Raw genomic sequence first — 24,296 nt, forward strand, 5'->3', positions numbered from 1 at the left:
GCTGTGCTGATCTCTGTCCGGTATGAGGACAGAGCTGGGGCTATGGCTGGACCGAGGATGAGTCACGGAACCCAGAGCTCTCTTCGTGCCCAGGCCACAGACTCCATAAGCTCAAGAGTGCAGCCTGAGCTCAGCCTCCTTGCCTTCCCCCAAACTTGAATCTCCCCGTGTTTCTGTCCACTGTCCACCCATGTCTAGAGCAGCTGGGAGAGTGGGAGATGAGAGAGCAACTTCATCCCAACATGGACAGCCTTGCAGCTGGCTATGCAGGGCAGCACCCCTCTGTTGCAGGCACCCCAAAATTGCGATCAGATTCCCTACATCACAGATAAGCCCCCGGAGTGATGTGCAGGTGAAAAAAGGGAATTAACCAAAACTATAAAGCGCTGGTTCCCAAACTGTGTACTGAAGTGCCCTGGGGAACCCTTGCAGACTCACGGGCACACTGTGGGGTATTTCAGATTTCCCAGGGACACAGAGACATCCATTGGACACCACACGATCTACTATTATGGAGTTGTTTGGACCTAACGAACTAATCAATAGAACTATTACGTATTTCTTTTCGTCAGGGGACCATGAACAAATTACTGAGATGCTCAAGACACCTCTAACAGAGGAAGTTTGGGAATCTCTGCTGTGAAAGTGAACACGGAGGAGAGGAGACACTGAAGTGGTGCAAGGGGATGTGTGTGCCTAGAGGTCAGGAAGGAGCAGGGGAATGGGGTGGTAGGACAGACAGATGGACAGGTGGACTAGGAGGGACCGGGCAGGAGAGAGAGGCCAGGAGGAGGGTCCGGTGGAATTCTCAGTGGCCATGCTTGTCTCTCCTTATGCTCTCCATGTGCCCCACAAAGCAATATGCGCTCCACGATCTCATTTACATTATCCCTATTTTTATATAAAACAGGAAGTGAAGTTCAGACAAGTTAAGTAACTGGCACACCATCCCATAGCTGGAGGGCAACAGACTGGGGATTCCAATGAACAATGTATTACTTTGATAACGAGGAAACAGTAAAGCTATTCAGATCTTGAAACCACCTCGCAGAGTGCCACCATCAATGATGATGGGTGGGCTTCAGAAAGGTGGTCTTGAAGACCAGCGCCTCCTGCTGGGCCTCTTCCTTTGGACTGTTTTTGATTCTTTTGTGTTTTGAGCTTCCCACACCCTTCATTAAGCCCCAGAGGAGTCTCAGCAGCTCTGAGTAGCCAGAATCCCAGCACCCTGGGCCCATCTCCTGGCCCGGGGCCTGGCCTCCTGACCTGCCCTGGCCCCGGGTTCTGCTGAGTTCCACAGCCGCGCAGGCTCACGCCGGCAGAGTGGAGAACACTGCAGTTAATTAGAAAATTTCTCCTCCTTTGACCTGGCACCTTGTGCTGAATCTGGAAGATCCCCAGACAGACCTGTGGGACTATTTTGTCTCCTTTCATACTAATTAGGAAATTAGTTTCTCCTAAAAGCAGAATACAACAAGAAAAATCTGGCTCCCTGAGATTTCAGCAGCTTCCAGGAAAGAGGAAGATGTTATTACTCACGGATCCAAGTCTAAACCTTCATTCTATCCTCGGCTTAGCCCCGTGGTTCTATGTGAACCACAGGGGAAGAGATAAAAGTCTGATTGTCCTGCAAAACCTTCCAGAATTGGTCACATATCATGGGAGACCGTGTGGCCTGAATTTCTTCTTCCTGCTAGTGGCGTGACCTGGAGAGGCCACCAGTGTCCTGAGATAATCTCCCCCAGTGATGCCAAGGATTGCTGGCAACAACCAGAAGCTGGAAGAAGCCAGGAAGGATTCTATGCAGTCTCAGAAGGAACCAAAACCCGCTGACACCTTGATCTCAGACTGCCAGCCTCCAGACCCAGGAGAGATTACATTTCTGTTGTTTACACCACCGAGTTTGTGGTGCTTCTTACGGCAGCCCCAGGAACCTAATACTTCTTGGTTTGTACCTAACCTGTTCCCCTAAATGCCTTCCTTTGCTGGGAAGAGGTAGAATCAATGTCTCTTTCTAAAAATTTGAAGGCATAATAATTTAACACTGTATGTTACAATAGGGAAGAAACAAATGCTAGAAATCAGGTGCCCTCTCCCTCAGCAGAGCCACCTTTCCAGCACACCACTGAGGGTGGCCTGTGCCACCAATACCACAAGCAAGGGGGCTCCTGAAGCCCTGAACGTAGGCTTTGGGGCTCCAATTCTGACACCAATTCCGATGTGTTTTTTTTTTCCGACACCACCAAGCAATTAACTCAATTCCGACACTATCTACAGGAGATAGTATCAGATTAAGGACTCAGTCCTAGCAGCTGGCTCCGCCTCCCGCCCCCTCATCCCGCCCACTTCAGATGCCAATCACAAGGCCAGGTTGTCACCTGTGCTTCTGACCAATGGGCTATAGATGGGAGGTTCCCACCACCCCTGCTTGGGTTTGAATAATGTGCTAGAGCAGCTCACAGAACTCAGATAAACATTTTCCTTACTGGATTATGAGTTTATTATAAAAGGATATAACTCAGGAACAGCTAGATGGAAGAGACGCATAGGGCAAGGGATTGGGAAACAGTGCAGAGCTCCCATGCCCTCTCCACAAGCACCGCTCTCCCCAAATCTCCCCGTGTTCACCAACCTGGAAGCTCTCCTAACCCCGTCCTTTGGGGTTTTTATGGAGGCTCCATTACATAGGCATGATTGATTACATCATCGGCCATTGGAGATTGATTCAACCTCCAGACCCACTCCCAGGGTTCAGGGGTGGGACTGAGGTGCCCACTCTCCAATCACAGGGCTGGTTCTCCTGGCGACCAGCCCCCATCCTAAGGTGCATTCCACAAGTCACCTCATTAACATAACAAAAGATAATGCTCCTTTCACTTAGGAAATTTCAAGAGTTTTAGGAGTTCTGTGGCAGGAAAGAGGATGAAGACCAAATAATATATTTCCTTTTTTCCCCCAGTGTTTGTATATATTGCGAAATGGTCACCACAGTAAGTCTAGTTAACACTGGGCTCCATACACAGTTACAACACTCTTTCTTGTGATGAGGACTTTTAAGATCTACTCTCTTAGCAACTTTCAAACATGCAATAGAGTATTATTAACTATGGGAATGTAACATACAGCATGGTGACTACAGCTAATATATTTCTTATTATAAATCACAATGTCTCCGGGGCACAAAGCTCCCGCCCAATGCCCGGATGTGTGCACTCCACGGATGCCCAGCAAAGGTGTCCCAAAATCCACCCCTTCGTGGCCACAAGGCTTTTGGCCAGATTTGGGAAGGGGGGCCGCCCTGTGCTCCCAGACCAGCCACTTCTCTCCTAGAATCTGCCCTCTGCATGCAGGGTTGGCTGGGGGCCAGCGGCAACACGGGCGTTTCTGAGTCTCTCGGGAGCAGCTGCAGAAACTTATCTTTATGGCTCCTGCCTTCCGGCACAAGCCACGTTTATGGGGAAATCCTTTTAAAAGGCACCTCTGTTGCATGAACACACCCCCGCACCAGCCCACTCTTACCTGTGCGCCTCCAGATCAGAGACCAGGCAACTCATATCTCTCCCTTGCTCTGATTCCCTTTTATCTGGTGTGTGAACCCCTCCTCCCCACGCTATTTTCCCTTTGCCGACAGCCAGAGAAATGAAACTAATGGCCTGACCACAGAAATGAAACCGAAAAATCGACACGCTTTCCGGTGACTCACACAGTGGTCCTCAGATTCAAGCTGCATCAGAGTCTCCGGCGAGTGGGGGGCTTGTGAACACACCACAGGGCTGGGGGCTGGGGGCTGGGCCCACTCCAAGGATCTGATGCTGTAGATCAGGGGCCAGCCGAGAATCTGCATTGCTAACAAGTTTTCGGGGGAGGCTGATGCTGGGCCACACTTGGAGATCCAGGGACCCAGCCGCGCTGTCCCGTGGGACTTTCTGTGATGATGGAAATGTTCTATTCTTCGCTGTCCAATTTGGGAACCACACTGAGCATTTGAAATGTGGCCAGTGTGACCGAGGAACTGAATGTTTTATTCTTTTTAATTCTAATTAACTTAATAGCCACTGTGGATGTGGCTCCCCTAGCGGACGGTGCAGGGCATGGAGATGTTTACTCAGGTATGTGATCTGAAAGTTCTGAGACATCCGGCTGGCATGGAGCCTGAGCCACACCAGCAAATGTCACCCTCTCCCCTGTTAAATGCTGAATATCCAGAGAAGGGAAGTAAGTCCACAGCTTCCCAAAATGACCCATTTGCGCAATGCATACCCTCACACTCCAGTAGTTCCCACACCCTTTAAGAGTTCTCGCTCCCCTGTGGGAAAGGAAGAGGGCTGCCCCGCACTAGACGCGGGCTTCAAGCCAGGAACTCAGCCCTGAGCCAGCGTGATCTTCTGGTCCTGTTACTTCATCTGCAAAAATGCGGGCATGCGCCTAAGGGGTCCGCAAGGTCCCCCTGCTCTGTGATCCAAGCGCAGGTGAGCCAGGTATTCCCGTCACCAAGGCGCAACTGTTGGGAACCCCAGGAGCCCTCAGCATGGGGGCGGGGGAGTGGGATGACGCAGAAGGGAAGCAGCAGCCCTCAGTCTCGGTTTCACTCTCGCGATCATCTCCAAAACGGAAATTAACATTATAAATTAAGAAAAAAAATCCTGAGCATCTCTTCGCTCATTCACTTTACTTACTGCCCTTGTGGGCAAGTGTTTCTTAAAGAAGGAATTTAGAGGCTTAAAAAAAATGTTTTTACCATTAGGAGGTCACAGGGAGGCAGTGTTCAGGGTCTGCACCGCAGGACCGAACACTGAGCCGAATCACTCCAGAGTCCCCGGCGGAGGCTGAGAGCGAGGCGAAGGCTGAGCGCGGAGGCACTGCGCAACCGAATTGGCAGTGGGGTAGTTTTTTGCTTCGCCACTGATGTCCTTTGTAACAGGCCTGGCGCATCTACTGCTCCAGGAAAGGCACAAGCGAAGGCACCAGAGAAGCCAGACAGGGTGACACTAGCTCATGTGGAGGCAGCAAGCGCAGCTGGGGGCCCCGCCACTCCCGTCAAGACCGCATCCCCTTCTGCACGCCCCGCATCCCAATGGCCTCTCCGTGAGGGACCAGGGTCCCCTGCAGACTCAAACTGTAAGGACGGTGTCTTTGCCGCTGGTGGGTGGTGACAAACCCCGGGAGAGAACACTGTGAACAGCATCAGAGGGCAGGGCTGGTTCTCGCGCTGCTATCTGCTCAGCTCCAGCCCGAGCCCACCCTGTCTGGCCCCATTCTGCCGACCCCCGCGGAAGGGCCGACGCCTGCGTGCTCACAAAGCCCCCAGCCGTCCGAGCCAGAGTGCGTCCACCCTCGGACCGACCCCTCAGTCGCACAAAGGAGACCACGCAGGCCTTTCCTGGGTTAATGAGACGGAGGAACCATGGAACCCTGGGGACGGGCAAGAGTTCTCAACTGGCGGTGTTTGCTCCAGCAGGGCGCAGTAGCAGAGAGGGCACTGTGGGGTCCGAGCCCGCTGACCCCTCACTCTCTGGGCCCCACCTGCACCAGTGGGGGTGACAACCGTGACCCCCATCACAGGGCAGGCCCGAGGAGTAGCGGAGGGTCCACACCAGGCGGGCTGGGCACATGGAACGTGTTGTCAGCCCTCCTGTGCGATGCCGACGGGGCTGGCCTGGGGGCTGGCAGTGAGACAGAGGTGCACTCAGGGGTTGGAGTGTCAGCTGGTGACACCCCTTTCCTCCGTCAGAGACAAGCTCTGTTATCGATTTTGTGGTGTCAAAAGTCCCGGAATCTTGGAAATGGAAATGCTGAGAGCAGTCAGGAAATGCCCCGCCTTCCCCGGGGGCGGAGCCTGGAGGCCCTGGCCCCTCTCTCTGAGGGAGGGGCAGGTACCGCAGGCCCCTCTGTCCACCACCCGGCAGAGGGAGGGGCAGGGTCTGCTCTCCCCAGTGGAGAGTGCTCCTGGGGAGGCCTGCGGCGGCGGTGGTGGTGGGGGGGATGGTGGTGTTTAGGCACATTTCCAGGCCAGGTCTGGGCAATTAGGACGTCCTGGGGCGGTTGCCCGTCTGTCTCCTTAGCAGCCTTTTCTTTTTCTTTTGTAACAGACTTTATTTTTTAGAGCAGTTTGAGATTCATAGCAAAATTGAGTGAAGGCACAGAGCCCCTTCCCATATACTCCTGTCCCTACACACGCACAGCCTCCCCTACTATCAACATCCTCCACCAGCGTGGTATGTTTGTTACAATCCACGAACTTCCATTAACACGTCACATCACCCAGACTCCACAGAGGACATTAGGGTCCCTCCTGGTGCTGTACACTCTGTGGGTTTGGACAGACGTATAATGACACGTGTCCACCATTTTAGCATCAGACAGGGTAGTCTCACTGCCCTACACAGCCTCTGTCCACCTGGTCATCCCTCCCTCCCCGCATGCCTGTCCATCTTTTCTCTGCGTACTGTCTCCATCCTGCTGCCTTTTCAGTGAAGACCCTCATGCTCCCCAGCTGCCTCTTCCTGGACTTTTCCCAGCTGGAACCCAGAAAGGGGACTGGTTACGACTCCCGACTCCTGCAGAGAAGGCCAGAGGGGTTTCCCAGTAAGCGGATGTCCCAGAGAGCAGCTGGTGGGGGACACCTCTTCCTGCCCCAGGAGTGACCTCCAGGCTGGAAGGCAGAGGCAAAGAGCTCTGGGAGGAGGGAGCAGTCCCCGCCTCGGGGCTGAGGGCAGGGAGCGCGGAAGAGGGAACTGCCCAGTGGTGACTGGTCAGGATGGCCCGCTCCCACAGCCCTCCCACTGCTGGGACCCGGGCTGTGAACTTCCTCGTGAAAACTGAGAAATGGGCTAGAACGTGTTCTCACAAGACCTGCTAAAAGAAAACCCTGCGACAGAGCCTAAACCACACCCCGTAACTCAGGCAAGGAATCTCAAAAATAGTAATATTGTGGAAGCTGTTCTACCGATCGCCATTTTATTTAATAGAATAAAATGAAAATTTAGGTAGAAAACATAAACCTGGAGAAAGAAATATAGACAGGTTACAACTGAGGAAGATATTTTTAGTAAGTTCTCTACTTTTTGACAGGTGTTCCAGGCTTTCCAGGGGAGCAGCAGCAGGTGGCATCCTGAGAACAGGTATTCGAGGGCCTCCCCCGTCTGGGGCACAGGGAGGCATGACGGTCTCCACACCCGGTGCCCTGTAGGTGGGAAACACGACAAGAGAACTGAGAGTCCTGCGCCCCAGGGAGGGATGCCCAGTGAGAGCGGCAGGGCCAGCAGAGGGGAGGGGCCCCAGGGCAGTCACAGGATGGGGGGTGGAGTCACAGGAGCTTCACAGCCCCAGGCAGGATTCCTGGGCCAGCCTGCGCAGGAATGCATGAGGCCTCACCTACTACAGTGAATTAAGATCAACAATGCTGTGAAAATGCAGTAATTTCTGCCAGAGTATAAATACGCTCCCCACTTTTCTTAATACAGAAATGCCTAGGGGTACCAAAGAGTTTAGAACCTAAAGGGGCCGATGTTAGTGTTCTGGGGCTGCTGTGACAAAATACCACAAAATGAGTGGCTTAAACAAGATAAATGTATTCTCTCACAGTTCTGGAGGCCAGAAGTCCAAAATCAAGGTGTCAGCAAGGCCGTGCCTCCTCCCAAGGCTCTAGGGGAGCATCTGTTCCATCCTCTCTCCCAGCTTCTGTGGTCGCTGGCAATCTTTGGCGACCCTTGGCTTGTAAAAGCATCTCCCCAATCTCTGTCTTCATCTTCGCGTGGTGTTCTCCCTGCGTGTGGGTCTCTGTCCAAATTTCCCCTTTTTATAAGGACACCAGTCATGTTGGCTTAGGGTCCACCCTGCTCTTATTACATCTGCAATGACCCTATTTCCAAATAAGGTCACATTTTGAGGTACTGGGTGTTAGGACTCAACTTATGAATTTTAGGGGGGCAGAATTTAGCCTATAACAGGGCCTGAGCCAAGATCCCATCGAGTGGTTTGCAGACTCCTCTGCAGAGAGAGGCCCGGCTCCCTAGGGGCCACTGCCAGGAAGGCCAGCAGGCCCCACAGTCCTCTCTGGGCCAGAGCACTGCTTGGCTTTCAGCGCTCATTGTGTTCCCGCTGACACATATTCACCCCTTCCCTGCGGGAGGACAGTCACCTCACCCACTGCCACGTGGCTGACCTCCACATGGCTGGGCAACAGGAGGCGGGGATGGGGTGCTCACACTGTGTCCTGGCAGGAGCTGTGGGGGCAGCTGGATTTCGCTCTCTCTGGCTTCCGTGCCTGATAGGGACCCTCCTCTGGCCTGGCTGCCAGCGCCCGGGGCCGAGCTGAGGCTGACCTGTGGCCCACGTGTAACATAAAGGAGAAATCAGTGCTGCTGTAAGCCACTGAGATTTGGGGCCGTTCTTACTTTGAGGATGCTGAAATTCAGGGTGCCATATGCTACCATGTTTTTAAAAGGAGTCCTGCTGATAAAAATACTTGAAATCATTTTATCTATCTCAATTCCTCCATCTTGTAGCTGAAAAACTGAAGGCTCAGAGAAGCAATATTAACCTGGCATCACAGTCTCCTAGCTCTTCTGTTAATTAGGCTCAGGAAGGTTACAATGGACGCTTGGCATGACTTCATCTTTTAACCCCAAATCAGACACATCATTGGATTCACTTCACTGGGCACGGGCATCTTGGATCTGTGCATCTAATGATGTTTCTCCTAGAGAGTCTGAGGTATACAGTTGCCCTCCTGAGGGCAGACCCTGCTCACTCTGTCAGAGCTCCTCCCTCCCCACACCATCAAACAAAGGCTGGCCACTGGAGTGACACCCTGCATGAGAGCAGAGATTGGGTCCCATTCATTACCGTACTGCTGATGGCAGAAGGTAGGAGGTGCCCAGATCTGTAGGATGAATGAGTTAGTTCATGGACCCACAGGAAGAGTTCAAGGGTCAACTGGAGTTGACCAAGGTGGCTCTGCCAAGCCCTCTGATTGTTGCTCATTCTCCTAAGAGATGACTGTCTGGAACGAGGCTGTGCTTGATGATAACAGAATGAAGGTTTTCTCTCTGCAGAATGTCTGGACCACAGGGGTCACACTTAGATCTGATCATAAAATAGCTCCACACCTGGGCAAACGGTGGTTGCTTCCCCCAACCCTCTCCTTTCCAGGTAAATCCCTTCATTACCTTTAACTATTCCCATTCATCTCAGTCTTCCTGCTCATTGCTAACAATGAGCATAACTGGCATAACAGTACCGTGTGCTCAGATTTTATACAACTAGCAGATATTGGTTGATTGGCGACAAACCCAAAACACTCATCATATATTGACTCTTGGATAAGATTCTTGGGCCATTCCATGATGCATTTGTCTATAAAAAAACACATTTATTAAGGCTGTGCAACGTTAGCTTGGTTCTTTCGGTATGCAGCCTTCTATCTGTATCTCTGCAGGCCAGCCAGAATATCTGTTCTTTGAATTATCAGAGTGGTTGATCTGTGTAAAGCAAAGAAAAGAATTTCATTTATTCACTAATATAATCAACATATATTTGTCAGCTATTACCAAAGTCATATAAAGAGAATCACTTCCTAGAATGGAATTTGCTCCAACCTACTTCCTCTCAATGTGTTTTGTAATAATATCTGAACCAGGTGTTAATGCAGCTCTAGAAGTTTGTGCAATGATGTGAATGTTCTGTAATCAACAGTATCCAACAGAATAGCCACTAGTCACATTTGACTATTGAGTACTTGAAATGCACAAGTGTGACTGATGAACTGGATTTTAAATTCTATTTAATTCTAATAAATTTAAATGTAAATGCAGATTTGGCTAGTAGCTGCCGTACTGGACAGCACAGCTGTAATGTTTAGTTTTCAATTCCCTGGTAATAGGACTATATCATTTTTTAGGGTAATTGCAGAATTTCTTGCTCAGCTCATAGGGGTCACAACTGTGTTCACATCAACGTGAACACACGTTAGTCCTTTATATCTTTAATTCTTTCACAGATAATGGAGCATTAACCTAATGCTTCAAAAAAATACGCATTCTAAACTCTGGAATTCTAGTTACATATCCCTTTTTTATATAACAGCTTTGAAATGTAATTCACATACTATAAAATTCACCCACTCAAAGTGTACAATTCAATGGTTTTTAGTATATTCAGAGAGATATGCAACCATTACAACAATCAATGTTAGAACATTTTCATCACTGGAACAAGAAACCACTTACCCATAAGCAGTCATTCCCCTTCCCCCACAGCCCTAGGCAGCCACAAATCTACTTCCTGTCTCTATGGATTTTGTGTATCCCAGAAATTTCATATAAAAGAAAATATATAATATGTGGCCTTTTCTGTCTGGTTTTCTTCCCTTAGTCTGTTTTCAAGGTCATTCATGTTGTACATGTATCAGTACTTTATTTCTCTATATGACTGAATAATATTCCAGTGCATGGCTATACCATATTTTATATATACATTTTTTATCCATTAGTGAGACATTTGGGTCATTTCCACTTTTTGCCTATCGTGAATAATGCCGCTATGAACATTCATGTATAAGTTTTTGTGTGAACGTCTTTTCATTCTCTTGGATATACATTTATGAGTGGAATCGTTAGGTCATATGGTAACTGTGTGCCTAACCTTTAGAGGAACTGCCAGAATGTTTCCCAGAGCAACTGTGTTATTACGTTTCCTTCAGCAGTGTGTGAGGGTTCTAAATTCTCCACATCCTTGTCAACACTTCTCATTACATCTTTTTTATTGTAGCCATCCTAGTGAGTATGAGGTGGTATCTCATTGTGGTTTTTATTTGCACTTTCCTTATGGCTAATGATGAGCATCTTTTCATGTGTTTATTGGCCATCTGTACAACTTCTTTAATGAAATGTCTATTCAGATCCTTTGTGCACTTTAAAATTGGGTTGTCTCCTAGGGCCGGCCTGGTGGCGCAAGCATTAAGTGTACGTGCTCCGCTGCGGTGGCCCGGGGTTCGCAACTTCAGATCCTGGGCGCCCGCCAATGCACTGCTTGTCGATCCATGCTGTGGCGGTGTCCCATATAAAGTAGAGGATGTTAGCTCAGGGCCAATCTTCCTCAGCAAAAAGGGGAGGATTGGCATTGGATGTTAGCTCAGGGCTGATCTTCCTCACAAAAAAAAGAAATAAAATTGGGTTGTCTTTTTATTATTGAGTTGTAAGAGTTCTTTATACATTCTGGATATAAGTCCTTTATTTGTAAATATTTTCTCCCATCCTGCAGGTTATCTTTTCATTTTCTTAATGGAGTCCTTTGAGGAACAAAAGTTTTACATTTTGATGAAACGCAATTTATCTATTTTTTCTTTTGTTGTTTGTGCTTTGGTGTCATATCTAATAAACCACTGCCTAATCCAAGTTCACAAAGATTTATGCCTATGTTTTCTTCTAAGAGTTTAATAAATAGTTCTTGCTCTTATATTTAGTTATTTGACCCATTTTGACTTAATTTCTGTATATGGTGTGAGGTAGGGGTCCAGATTCATTCTTTTGCATGTGAATATGCAGTTGTCTCAGCACTATTCATTCCCCATTAAATGGTTTTGGTACCCTTGTCAAAAATCAATTGACCAAAAATGTGAGCTTTTATTTCTGGACTCTCAATTCCATTTCATTGGTCTATATGTCTATTGTAGGGGAGCAGAATTTGCCACCCCAAATATGTCTCTTTGGCATAAGGATTATTTTAGGCTGGTTTTTTTTTAAGAAACAGCAGACATGGGACAAGCTCTGAAAACCAAGTAGAGGTTAGCCTTTGTAAGAAACATTTACCTGTACAAAGGATATCTCCATGTGTAAGGGTATCTCCCTGCTGTAGCAGGAAGAAGGGGATGACTCAGTCTCTAGCAACTCTCATCAATGGAGAAGGCAGGGACTTCAATCTGCATAACAACCTGACCCTTGTTTGCTGTGCTTTTCCTAGTCACCTTTCATAACTGACTCCTCACTCCCAATGTCTTCTTTTGTCTTTAGCTGAAGAAGGTATTTAAGGTGGTGGCTTCGGCCATTTCAGAGAGTTACTCAGTTTTCCTGAGTCTCTCCCATGTATACAGGAGGTATACATGGTAAACTTCAGTTTGTTTTTCTCCTGTTGATCTGTATAATGTCAACTTAATTATTAGGCCAGCCACAGAACCTAGAAGGGTAGAAGGGAAATTTTTCCTCCCCGACACACTGGATCTTGAAGGAGACTTTGGGGAAAGCACACTCAGGATGGAGGGAGACATAAGCAAATGGCCAAGCATGGGAAAGCTCTGCAGTGGGTGGAGGAGGGTGTAGGAGAAGAGGGAGAATCCCCCTCACCCTTTCCCTTACGGTTCTTATGGCTGGTCAAATAATTAAAAAGGCAGGTTAGCAGGAGAAAATAAAACAAAGTTTAATAACATGTATACATGGGAGAAACTCAGGTAAAACTAAGCAACTTGCCAAAATGGCAGAGGTTCTCATCTTAAATACTATCTTCAGCTAAAGACAAAGGAGGATGTTGGGGGTGTGGGTTTGGGACTTCAGAAGGGAGGAAGGCAATTCACATGGAGATGGAGAAGCAAATGTTTGAGAATGTGGCCCTAGAGACAGAATTTCGATAAAATGGGCTTGTTGGTGCTTTTCTTATCACACTTATTTTACATTATATACTATAGTTATCTTGTAGTATTAGCTCCTTCCTGGTACAGGCCTTCCATCTTAAATTCTTTTAGGCAGTTAGGGGGAAGGCCAAAGTTTCCTTCAGAGTCTTTTGTTCTTAAAAATAATCAAGGCAAAGAGACACATTTTGGGGTGGCCAATTCTTTTTTTTTTTTTTAAAGATTTTATTTATTTATTTTTTCCCCCCAAAGCCCCAGTAGATAGTTGTATGTCATAGCTGCACATCCTTCTAGTTGCTGTATGTGGGACGCGGCCTCAGCATGGCTGGAGAAGTGGTGCGTCGGTGCGTGCCCGGGATCTGAACCCGGGCCGCCAGCAGCGGAGCACGCGCACTTAACCGCTAAGCCACGGGGCCGGCCCCAGGGTGGCCAATTCTGATCTCCCGCAAGGGCAAAGGCTGCGGTGGTTTCCCTGGCGTGTTGAGCACATACAGCATGGAGAGAAGACTAGGAAGGGATCAGCTGGGCTGGCGACAAGGGTCTGAGCTCTGGTTCACCAGGGACCAAGACAAAGACCACGCTGGAGGTGATGACAGTGACGACGTGTGCTGAGTCTCGGGGATGACTGAGTCTAGGTCCAAACCCAGGTTACCTCACGTCAGACTCCACCTTGTTTATTTCTCAGTTTGTGGGTCTCAGGTTCCTCCTCCCTTATAAAACTGGAATCAGCTTGCATTTCAAAATTCAGTTCAGCAGGTAGTGGGGCCAAGAAAGGCTTCTGAGCATGCAAGTGACCCTGGAGCTGTGCCTGGGAAGCTGCCTCTGGGAATAGCAGGGGGAACGGATGTGCATGGTGGCTGCAGAGACCACTGAGGATGTGGGGGGCCCTCCCAACACAGCCATACACCACCCTGAGGGAAATCTATGGCGTGCCAAGTCTGAATATCCAAAATGTGAAGACAAACAATTCCTCCAACAGTACTTGACTCAGACTCTCAGTAGGATTGTCCTGAGGCCCTGGCTACCAGCTCAGGCCTCATCAACAGTTGAGCAAACATCCTTCAGTGCCCTGAACCACAGTAGCTCTAGTAAGTCCTGCAAAAACTGCTTGCTGTGTTCAGGTCTAGTCTTTGAACTCTTGTAGTAACTGGAACAATAACTTTCAGCAAACATACGGAGGCAAGACAGGCATTTTCCCGAAATTCCCTTAGAGCCACTGTTTCAAAACACATCAGTTCTCTAAACTCAGTGCAGCGCTGGGACACCCAGCCTCTTCCTTGACTCCTCCCATTCCAGAAACTCTTTCTTATGACAAGAGCTTTTCCACATATTGAGGTATATGGGGTAACTATTCAGGGTCAAAACTGATTCGGCTTAAACCAAAGAAGCCTGACTTATGGCCTATCAAACATTCATTGCACATCTGCTTTAACCATTAAAACAAAGAATGCACTCTCAAGATAAGAATGCATCCTTCCCCTCCTACGTCCCATTGGTAACACCCCATTAGTCCCTTTCCCGACATCAGGGTCATGAGGATCTGCTAATTTGCAGCTGAATACCTCTTTGAAACCTTGATGAACACGTATCCTGGGCTTGTTTAAGGCATGTTCTTTGTTCTAAAAAGATATAAGACTGTACTGAAAACCATGCTTCTCTGAATGCTTTCTTCCTTTCTGGAAAAGGCCTTCCTAGGTTATAATCCTCACTCTGGCTCAAGTAAAACTCACCTCTCTCTCTTATCTACAGAATGGTTATTGGTTATTTTGTCTTGACACTTACAAAGAAAATAGGAAAGCCAGGGCCACTGCTACAATGCAATTCCACGGAGGCTTTGTTTCATACATCTTAGCTAAACATTAACAGGGAAGCTGTTTGTTGAGATGTGAACATTTGAGTTGAAAGGGATTCAAGCCTCAGTCCTGGCTTTTCTGGCATGTCTGGACACACTCATATATCGGACAGGGGAACAGTGCCAGCTCTAACAATAATGACAGGCGCTGGTGTGTCTGAGCTCTGCCCTATATGCCAGCAGTGGCCCTGCTACCCACCACCACTCCTGCTGGGTTAGTGACCTGGGGAGCCTGGGGAGAATGGGGAGGGGATGGAGTAAGACAGCTGGGGAAAGGGCAGAGAAGTTGGAAGATGACGTTAAGGGGGAGTTTGCATGTCACGTGGAACCGAGGCCTCCATTTTCTTGTGAAAATCAAAGCAATGGGTCCAACTCTCCCTGTGCATCAGAATCACCCGGCCAGGCCCCACCCTCTGAGATTCTAGTCCAGGTGGCCTGCAGAGGACCTGGGTGTCAGAGTCCTCTTTAAGGAGACTCAGGCTGGGAATGAGTCAGGGATGGTCTGGTGGAAGGGAGCAGGGGAAGCTCCAGAAAGGCCCAGATGCTCTGGCTTACAGGACTCTACACTTGCATTCTTGCTGAGCCCCATGTGTCGCTCTCTCTTAATCCTCATTGACTCTCTATGATGGGTACTGTCGTTAACCCTTTCTCACAGGGGATGATTCTGCAGCACAGAGAGGTGAAGTAACTTTCCCAAGACCACACAGCTAAGTGCACAAAGTCTGGAGATCTGTAAGACGCCAGACCGGTACTGATCATACAAGGGGTGTGGAGGAGAAGGAGACCCTGTATTACTAAACAGACTCAGCCTGAGAAAAGCCATGGGTCAATGGGCGCATATCCACATCACAGCTGCTGGGCCCTGGAGAATTACCTAGCGTTCCTCTCACTGCACAGAGCAGCAAACTGAAGCCCAGAGAGGTGAGGTGGCTTGTTCAAGATCACACATGGCCCCCGGCAAACCTGACACTGCGCCAGCCCCCTCTCCCAGCTGTGTGCCTGGCTCACCTCCCCCTGGTTTGGGCCCAGGCAGTAGTGGTCCAGGGAGGCCCCCACGCAAGCCTAGGGAATGCCTCACACATTAGGACAAGTTCATGAGGTCTCAACTGTATGGTGGGGGTCAGACCCAGCCATTAGTAACAAGTGGTCTACACTAGGGCCCCAGGTAAATGCTCCTGATGTGTTCTGCAGGACTGGCTTCTTGGCGGTGAAAGAAATGCAAGTTACAAGGAGAAAATGTGCTGTTTCAGAAGCATACTAAAATCACCATGATTTCTGAGCCTCCGAGTGCTACAATCAAGGGCGTCAGAGAAGCTCTAGGGCTGCCGGGGAGCCGGTCATGAGTTATCTGGTTGGTGGCCGCACTGAAGTGACACCTCACCTACGCCCTTCTCCTACCCCTAGGTGGTCCTGCCAACAAGGGGAGGCCCAGCCGCCCACCTGCTTCTGTCTGTCTTCCTTCCCAGACCCCAAACCACAGCAGACAGCGCACGGCGGGGCCCGGGACCAAGTGTCCTGGCCTGGAGGCGGAAGCAACCTCTTGCACACCCTGGAGACATTCATATCTCTGCCGCCTCTGAATCTCCAGCTTGTGGAAAGGAGGCCCTTCTCCTAAGGAGCAGCTGGAGCTCTCGCTCCTCGGCAGGCAGCCACCTGCCGCCCCCTGGGCACCTGTCGGGTTTCAGCACCGTTTCTTGGAGAGCAGCATCTCTGCAAGAGCTGCGTGATGCCCCCAGAGGCCTCAGCTTGTAACCCCTACAAAATTTTGTCAACCCTCAGCTGGAACTTTCCCAGGCGACTAAGTTAATATGGTAGAACTTCATTCTTTTGCTCTTCATTTTTCTTTGATAAATAAAGGACACAGTGAGAGGGACTTATAATCAGTCACGCAACAAGTTACAACAGCAGCAACGAGAGCTCTGTTTCTCCAGAGCTTGTGTGGAGTCTGCCCTGTTGAAGTGCTTCCTGTGCACAGGCCTGGTTAATCTCCTTAACCACCCTAACCGCTAAGTACCATTACCATCCTCAGAACAGAGGCAAAAAGAGAGCCTGAGACAACTGCTGGCTGCAGCAGGATAGAAAACCAACACTAATAGCCCACTCAGAATTCTCTACTTTTAAAGAGATTTGAGAAGTTTGAAACTTCGGTCAAGTGCCTTTCTAACACAGACATAACGGGAAAGGTTTATGAGCATCTTATGATGGACTGTTTGACCTGTAATAGTGTATCGAGTGCTGACTGCATGGGAGGTGATTTTTCCCAGATTTAGGAACGTGGAGTCTCAGGCTCAGAACCCTGAGTGGAGAAGAGAAGCGAGGGGTCAGACACAGGCAGCCGGCTCCGCCCTGCCCTCTGCGGCAGGCGCTGTACATGGGGATGGACCTGGAGACAGAGGTTCTGACCCACCGGCAACCTTTCAAATCACAGGACATACTCTACCAAGCATTTGTGGGAAGGGACCTTTAAAAACACTCACCTTTTCTCTCTGAATTCCCACAGGAAGTTCAAAGCCTTTTGCTGTAAGAAATACCCAACTCGACCTGAACCGCAAGTTCCTGACTTCTTTACTTCCAAGTGCTTCTATGGCCTTCTTGGCGTCCTCCTTCAGTCTGGGGGCAGAGGGGAAAGCGTCTGAATGTCTCACGCGGAGACCCTGTGTGTCACACTGTGTCTGTCCTAGGACAGAGGTTTCTAAGGGAACTCATCTCCTCCTTGGGGGAAAAACCGGAGGAAAAGGGCCCACATGATAGGTGAGGATGTCGAATTTCTAGTAAAACCTGTGACAACATCCAGGACTCTTTTAGACTTGATTTAGGGCGCAGAGGTTTAAGTCTCAATTCTGAAGAGCCCAGGTGTCTTGAGTTATCACACCCTCACACTCAGCCAATGTAATTTTCGGTCCTTGCTGCCCCTCCTGTTTACTGACCACAAAATAAGGTAGACAAGTTGCTGAAAAATGAAAGCAAAGATTAAAACTGTCCCTTGAATACTCAGAAAAGTCAGTATCAAAAAAGAAAAAAACTAAAAGAATACTGCCTTGTAAAAGGGCACAATTTAGAGGAAGCAAAGGGAGGAGGGCAGAAAGGAAAAGAAAACAATAACAAGTTCAGCTTTTCCTAAATGAGTGAAATCTGAGTTTTTCAAAGTGTGTATCAAGGAACTTCAGTCTGGTAAGATGCTCTACTAAAAGTAGGATCTGAGGTCAAACAAACCGGGAAATGCTGTGTTCAGCAGCCCCGTCCTGGAGATTCACAATGCAGATCAGCACTCGAGGCTCTGGGAAGTCTGGCAGCGAAGATGCACATTTACTTAGAAGAGCAGACGTGGAGAAACACTGAGCCAGAGCACCTTCTCCCTTGTGATGGTGTTGCGTGTGTGTGTGGGTGTGTGTGTGTCAGTCCCACCTTGGGTTTAGCTTTTCTGGCCAACGGTTAGCTTTTCTATCCTAATTACAGTCAGTGGCTCTGTCGTGCTACCCGGAAATATTCCTTAGCTTCTAGTACTTACGTCCTCCACTGGCTAGTCAGTTTTTAGACATGCAGTCTGTTTTGTCCTGGTCTCCCATTCCTTTCCCTTAAAGAAGCATCTTGCTCCTTGGAGCTTTGTTCTTTCCTCGAGGATGTCCTGAGCGACCTGCTGGGGCCTAGCACTCTCCACCCAGCTGGCTTCCCTTCCCTGCCCCCACTGTGACAAACCTATACACACTCACCTGCTGCTGCCATCGTCATGGGTCACCATGAGGAGCAGGGACTTCGGAGGAGCACTCTGAATAAACTTTGTCATCGGTCCAGAGTTATCTGTCGGGTCAATGCAAATCAGTTTTAGGCTCTTCTCCGTTACCTGAGACCCTTGCCCTAGATGCTGTGCCTCCTCTGCTCCCAGCCTCTGTGTCCACTCCTAATCCTCAGATTCGTAGAGCTCGCCTCTCCTCCATGCAAAGGGTGCTCTAACTCTTTACAGGAAACAGCCACTGGGCTCCATGGTGGGACCACGTGAGGTGAGCAGCACGATCAGATCATAAAGACTCTATTGATCAAGCTCAAAACCAGCAACGACTTCAGCAGCACAGGTGGAGTTGTCTCTGCAATTACTCACGAAACCCCAGACCCAAGTGTGAGCATTCTAGAGCAGAGCAGCCCCAGGACAGTGACATGTAGAGTGGAGAAGAGAAATACGGAGACATACAGACCAGCCTGGGCATGGTAACACCTATCTAGGCCTTACAGGAAGAAAATAAAGGTTATTCTCAAACTCCATTATTTACCCTGGGGGCTGGCTATTTACAGTTATGCTTAAGGTAACTGCAGAGCAAAAATGCATAGTTCCATCAAGTGCATCCAGGCATTTCTTATTGCTCTTCTCCATTATCTTTATAAAGACCTGTTTTCAACAACTCTCGGTGTTAAATAAAAATAAAAGGGGCTGGTATGTCCCAGCTGACAGCTGCAGTCAAGATCCAGTGCCCAGGATGGAGAGACCACTGAAGGCGAGTGGCACGGTGGGGTCCAGGAATGCCTGCATCGAGCCCAGTGGGGCACCGTGAACACGACAGCGATTGGGATGATATCCAAGGCTGGATGCTGAACACATTATTTTATATATATTTGACTTTAAAAACAATACTTTCCTGTTATCTGATGAAAGAATAGAAGGAAAAGATCCAGGACTAGTGTGATCAGAGAAAAGATATGTTCTAGATAATGCCTTCCAACTTTATTATACGAACTCAATGGGAGACTGAGAGGATTTATGTAAGACCATTGTGGAATGCTCACATGAGCTTCTGCCAACATTTTTAGGAAACAAAATAACAATGCTTGACATTGTTGTGTTTTCATCTTAACTTATGTTTATAATTCATTTTAATTTTAACAGGAAAAGATTTTTCTTACCTCCTGCGTACATATCAAAATATTGTGTTGCTATCACTTTCCCGGTCAGATCTGAAAATAAAAGAACCAGTGTTCAAGAGAAAGTTCATCAGGACTCAGGTCGCGTTTGTGGTACTACAGTTCTCAAATCGGCGTGTTTCTTCTCTGTCTCCTCCCAGGAAGCACGGCTGCTGTGATGAGCCAGCCTGAAAAACGGGGTTGCCCTCCCTGGAGGGGTGTTACCAATGTGGGGTCAGAGACAGGGCTCGTCAGCTGCTCTAGAACCTTATTCCCATCTGCTTCCAGTTAGACTTGATCCTCCGCTCTTTCCTGTTGCACCTGCCTCTTCCCACAGAACCACCAGAGCCCCCACTCAGCCCTGTCCGCTTCCCATCAGGCTTTTCCGGCAGATTATCAGGCTGGGCACATTTCGTCTCAGGTCCTATAGCCCTGCCGTCACTGGACTATGCGCTCAGCTCACTCACAGGGACCCCACAGGAAACCCTTTCCCCAAACCTGCTACTTTTCTTATCACCAGAGGCCCCAGTGGCAATCCTGACAGAATGTTTTCCCCAGGCCCAAGAGGAGGCCAGGCTTAGCGTCCCCCGAGGCCCTAGTCGTCTTTTATCATACAGAGGTGGCAATTGGCTGGTGGTGTCACCCTCTGCTGGGCCACCAGGAGCAGATGTGAGGCTCCACTCCAGGACGGTCTGTGGCCCCAGGTCTGCTTATATGGTTTTAACTCTGCCCACTGCTGCTCCATTTTTGTTTTTTGTTTGTTTGTTTGTTTGTTTTTGGTGAGGAAGATGAGCCCTGAGCTAACATCTGTTGTCAATCCTCCTTTTTACTGAAGAAGATTGGCTCTGGGCTAACATGCATGCCCATCTTCCTCTACTTTATATGGGACACCGCCTCATCATGGCTTGGCAAGCAGTGCGTCGGTCCGCGCCCAGGATCCGAACCTGGGAACCCCGAGGCGCCAAAGTGGAACGTGTGAACTTAACTGCTATGCCACCAGGCCGGCCCCCCATTTTTGTTTTTTTTTAAAGTCTACTTACCTTTGGTTTCAGTTTTTTTGTTTTGTAGGAACCACAAATAATTTATAAAGCGAGGCATTGTAAAAATAATTAAATATACGATTTTAAAATGTATTAAAATATAAACCCAGATTAGATTGTGTGCAAAAATCATCAAAAACCCGGGGTATCTTTGAAAATCCAATACAGAGCTTTTAGGGAAGTTTTAAAGAAAACACTGAACTTACAATTCACAATGGCAATATTTATTCCTCTTCCAACATTTCCAGTCTGTTCTCCTATGAGCCTGAAATGCAAATAAGCATTAGCCAAAGAACTCCTTTCTTACTGAGCAGTGATTAGCCCTCCCTGCTCCGTAAGATCTTTTCTTGGCAGAATGACTGCCCCGCCCATGGTTGCTTACCATCCCCTTGCAGATATGCACTGTCTTGACCCAGCTCCCATCAAAGTCACCCCCACGCTCACTCCACACACATCTATCTCCAAGTTTCTACAGACTCAGTCCCTCAGGGAACCTGGAAACTGCATTTAATCTTGTAATTTAATAAATGGCCAGGGAAAGGAAAAACTAATATTTGTTTAGCACAGGCTTTTTACATTTTTCCACTGACTCCTCAATCATATCATATCATAAGCATTCATTTTTCCATTTTGTAAATAGGAAGTAATAAGAGGTGGATCAATAAGAAACGGCTCTAACCCAAGCCCGCTATCAACACATCCTTCTCCCCCTTGGTGGACTGACGGCAGCTTGGCTTGACTGCTGGTGAGCCTTTTGTTCAACCACATAATGTAACCCAGTTTATCTCCTTGAATAAATCTCTTATATTCCTTCGTTTAGTTTTCACCTTTAAATTGCAGAATGTGAAATATCAACTTCAAGGGGATTGTGCCCTAAAATCGAGAAGGAGACTGACTTTCCTGGAGATGGTAACTATTCCTGAAGGTCTTGGGAATCTCGTGTCTGTGTGCATGCACCCTCTGTCAAGTTTTAGAACCAATGATACGGTAGCGTCATAAAAAGAATTTGGAAGGTTTCCTCCTTTTTCCATGCTTTGGAATAGTGAATATGGCACTGTAATATTCTGTTCTTGACATGTTTACCTAAACTCCCCTGTGAACCTTCGAGGCTAAGTCCTTTTTTGGAGGAGTAGCTTTTCGAGGATTTTAAAGAATATTCCATGAAAACTTTAACAGAAGCAAAAAGAAACTTCTATTTATGATAACGGAAAATTGGGTAATCTGACCCTACTCTCTGGTAGAGAAAAACAAACAAAAAAATAATGAATTTTTTGAAAAAAGATCTGCTTGAATATATTAGAGGCCTAATAAGGTAGTAAAGAATTCCCAGGCCAAGATTTGGGAGAAGACTAAATTTCAAGGTGGTAAGCCTAGCATATTAAGCTACTTTACCCTAGAAGCATTTGCTAATTCTAGAAGAAGTACCATAGAAGGTGAGTAGCACTTCAGACCATCATGTGAGGTGAGTGGAACACAAGTTGGAAGCCAGGGCCCACCAAAGGGAGGGCCATGTTAAGTCCCCCAATCTTATTTGGGTTGAATCCTAATAGTGAGAGTGAACCAGGAAGAAATCAGAACTTGTATAACTGTAGCCCAGCTTTAAGACAACTGAGTGGCCCAGAAAAACTCAATCCTTAACATGTATTCAGATCATTCTATATTGCTAATGGTCCCAGGTCCCTGGCAGAAGCAAACAAATATTCTCAGAAGAAGATGATAATATCATCTAATACCTCAATTTTTAAAATAATAATTTCTCAAATGCTGTCTGGCACACTATCAAATGTAACCTGGTACATGAAGAAAGAAGCCAAGATAAACAAGAAGCAATGAAACCAGCAGAAAACAACAGATAATAGTGACAGACTCACAGGGGTTCTGAACAGTAGAATTATCCAACAGAGGTTAAAATAACTATACTTAATATGTCCAAGAAGATGATAAATAAAATTGAAAATCTCAAAACTGGAAAATACAGAAAATGATATGGAAATTAGAAAAAGAACCAAAATGAACTTCTAAAATAAAAATAACATAATAACTAAAATCAGTAGTTAGTGGATGGGTTTAACAGCAGAATATGCACAGTACAAGAGAGAATTAGTGAACAGGAAAACAGTTCAGAGGAAAACAGCTCTGTCCACAGTGAAGGACAGAGAGATGCAAAGATGGAAAATACAAAATAGATTGTAGGCTATAAAGAATATAGTAATAAGGACTAATATATGTTTCATTAAGAGTCTCAGAAGAACAAGAGAAAGTGAATGGGGCAGAAGATACAATGGCAGAGAATTTGTTCAATGTGATGGAGCATGTCAATACATACATATTTAAGAAGCCCAACAAACCCCAAATAAGATAAAGCCACAACAACAGACACAGCAGGGTACAAGTATTGAAAGCCAAAGACAAGGATAAATCTTAAAGGAATCAGAGAAGGAAAAAAAGGGCAGTTACTTTCATAGAATCAGCTTTTAAATTGTTAGGTGACTTCTCAAGCGAAACAATGGAAGCCAGAAGACAATGGAACGGTATCTTGAACGGGTTGAAAGAAAATTAATAGCCCACATAGCCTGGAAAAATATCTTTCAGCAATGAAGATGAAATAAAGATATTTCAGAGAAACATAAACTGAGGGAATTCACCACCAGCAGACTGTAGAGATACTTTTGTTCTGTATCTTTTGGTGTAATAAACCTTATCTGTAAGTATTAGTTGTTACTAAGTCTTATGAGTCCTTCTAGAGTATTATCAAAGTTGAAGGTGGTGGTGGTGGCCCCTCCTAAAACATTACCCAACTGAAATATATGCACGTGTGCTCCAAGAGTCATGAACAGGACTATTCACAGCACCATTATTCATAACAGCTCCAAATGAGAAATGACTCAAATGTAATTCAACAGTAGAATGGACAAACAAATTGTAGTATATTCATGTAATGCAATATTACACAGAAATGTAAATCAATGAACAACAGCTACACTCAACATCAAGGATAAATTCTCACAAATATAATTTTGAGCAAAAGAAGTCAGACACAAAAGAGTATATGGTTTATGATTCTATTTATATAAATTTCAAAATAGACAAAATTAAACAATAGTGTTTTGCAATGTGCAGAAATGATCACCATAAAAGACTGGATAGAGGTTACCTTTGGGGTGTAAGGAAAGGGGGCTGCATTTGGGAAGGGGGACAGAGGGCTTGTGGAGTGTTAGTGATAGTCTATTTCTTAGCCTGGATGGTGGTTCACAAGTATTCACTTTATTATAATTCATTACAAAACAACATCTTCTCAAGGTTATTCATTGCAATAGTAGTTATAATACCAAAATATCTCAAACAGTAAAAAACATCTATCAGTGGAGAACTGATAGAATAAACTATGATATATCCATGCTATAGAATACTATGCACACAAAAAGGAATGAGGACAATCTCCATGTACTGACAAGGACGATCTCTACCATACTGTTAAGGGAAAAAGTCAAAGTGCAGAACTGTGTATAAAGTTTGCTGCCTTTCATGTAAGAAAGGATATATATATATATCACACATACACACAAATATATACATTTTTATATACATAAGTATGTACTAATTATATATATTATATATATAATATATATACACACACATCCAACTTGCTTATTTTTGACATAAAAATAAACACTGGAAGGATAAATCAGGAACTAATAAAAAATTAATGAAGATGGGAAAGGGGTGAAGAGAACAAAGTGAAGAGTATAGAGAAGATTTCTTTGAGTATAATTTTATTTTGTACACATAATGTTGGTTTTTGAACCATGTAAGTTTATTACATATTAAAAAATTAAGTAAAATCCAAACAAAAATAAAACAAACCCTGGAAAACAAACTGAAATAAATCCAA

The 24,296-nt window shown here is 46.7% G+C and overlaps 2 protein-coding genes across 3 annotated transcripts in view; both read right to left on the reverse strand.

Annotated features, from left to right (window-relative positions):
• Positions 1-3,979, reverse strand: part of MX2 (MX dynamin like GTPase 2) — a 41,669-nt gene extending 37,690 nt beyond the window's left edge. Inside the window, exon 1 of one of the 2 annotated variants that reach the window (XM_087418061.1) lies at positions 3,704-3,979. The gene's annotated coding sequence lies outside the window, so the exon portion shown is untranslated. Of the gene's footprint in view, positions 1-3,519; positions 3,669-3,703 lie in introns of those variants that run through there. The other variant, XM_004429709.3, reaches the window with a different exon arrangement.
• A 5,369-nt stretch (positions 3,980-9,348) lies between these two features.
• Positions 9,349-24,296, reverse strand: part of FAM3B (FAM3 metabolism regulating signaling molecule B) — a 57,261-nt gene continuing 42,313 nt past the window's right edge. The window contains exons 4-8 of the mRNA XM_087418062.1: positions 20,611-20,669; positions 19,368-19,418; positions 18,185-18,272; positions 16,952-17,084; positions 9,349-9,482 (exon numbers count right to left, since the gene is read on the reverse strand). Coding sequence (XP_087274188.1) covers positions 9,393-9,482; positions 16,952-17,084; positions 18,185-18,272; positions 19,368-19,418; positions 20,611-20,669 — 421 coding nt within the window. The 3' untranslated portion in view covers positions 9,349-9,392. The remainder of the gene's footprint in view (positions 9,483-16,951; positions 17,085-18,184; positions 18,273-19,367; positions 19,419-20,610; positions 20,670-24,296) is intronic.

Source organism: Ceratotherium simum, chromosome 27 (assembly GCF_057802395.1).
Source record: "Ceratotherium simum simum isolate JZ-2026a chromosome 27, ASM5780239v1, whole genome shotgun sequence".
Taxonomy (NCBI): domain Eukaryota; kingdom Metazoa; phylum Chordata; class Mammalia; order Perissodactyla; family Rhinocerotidae; genus Ceratotherium; species Ceratotherium simum.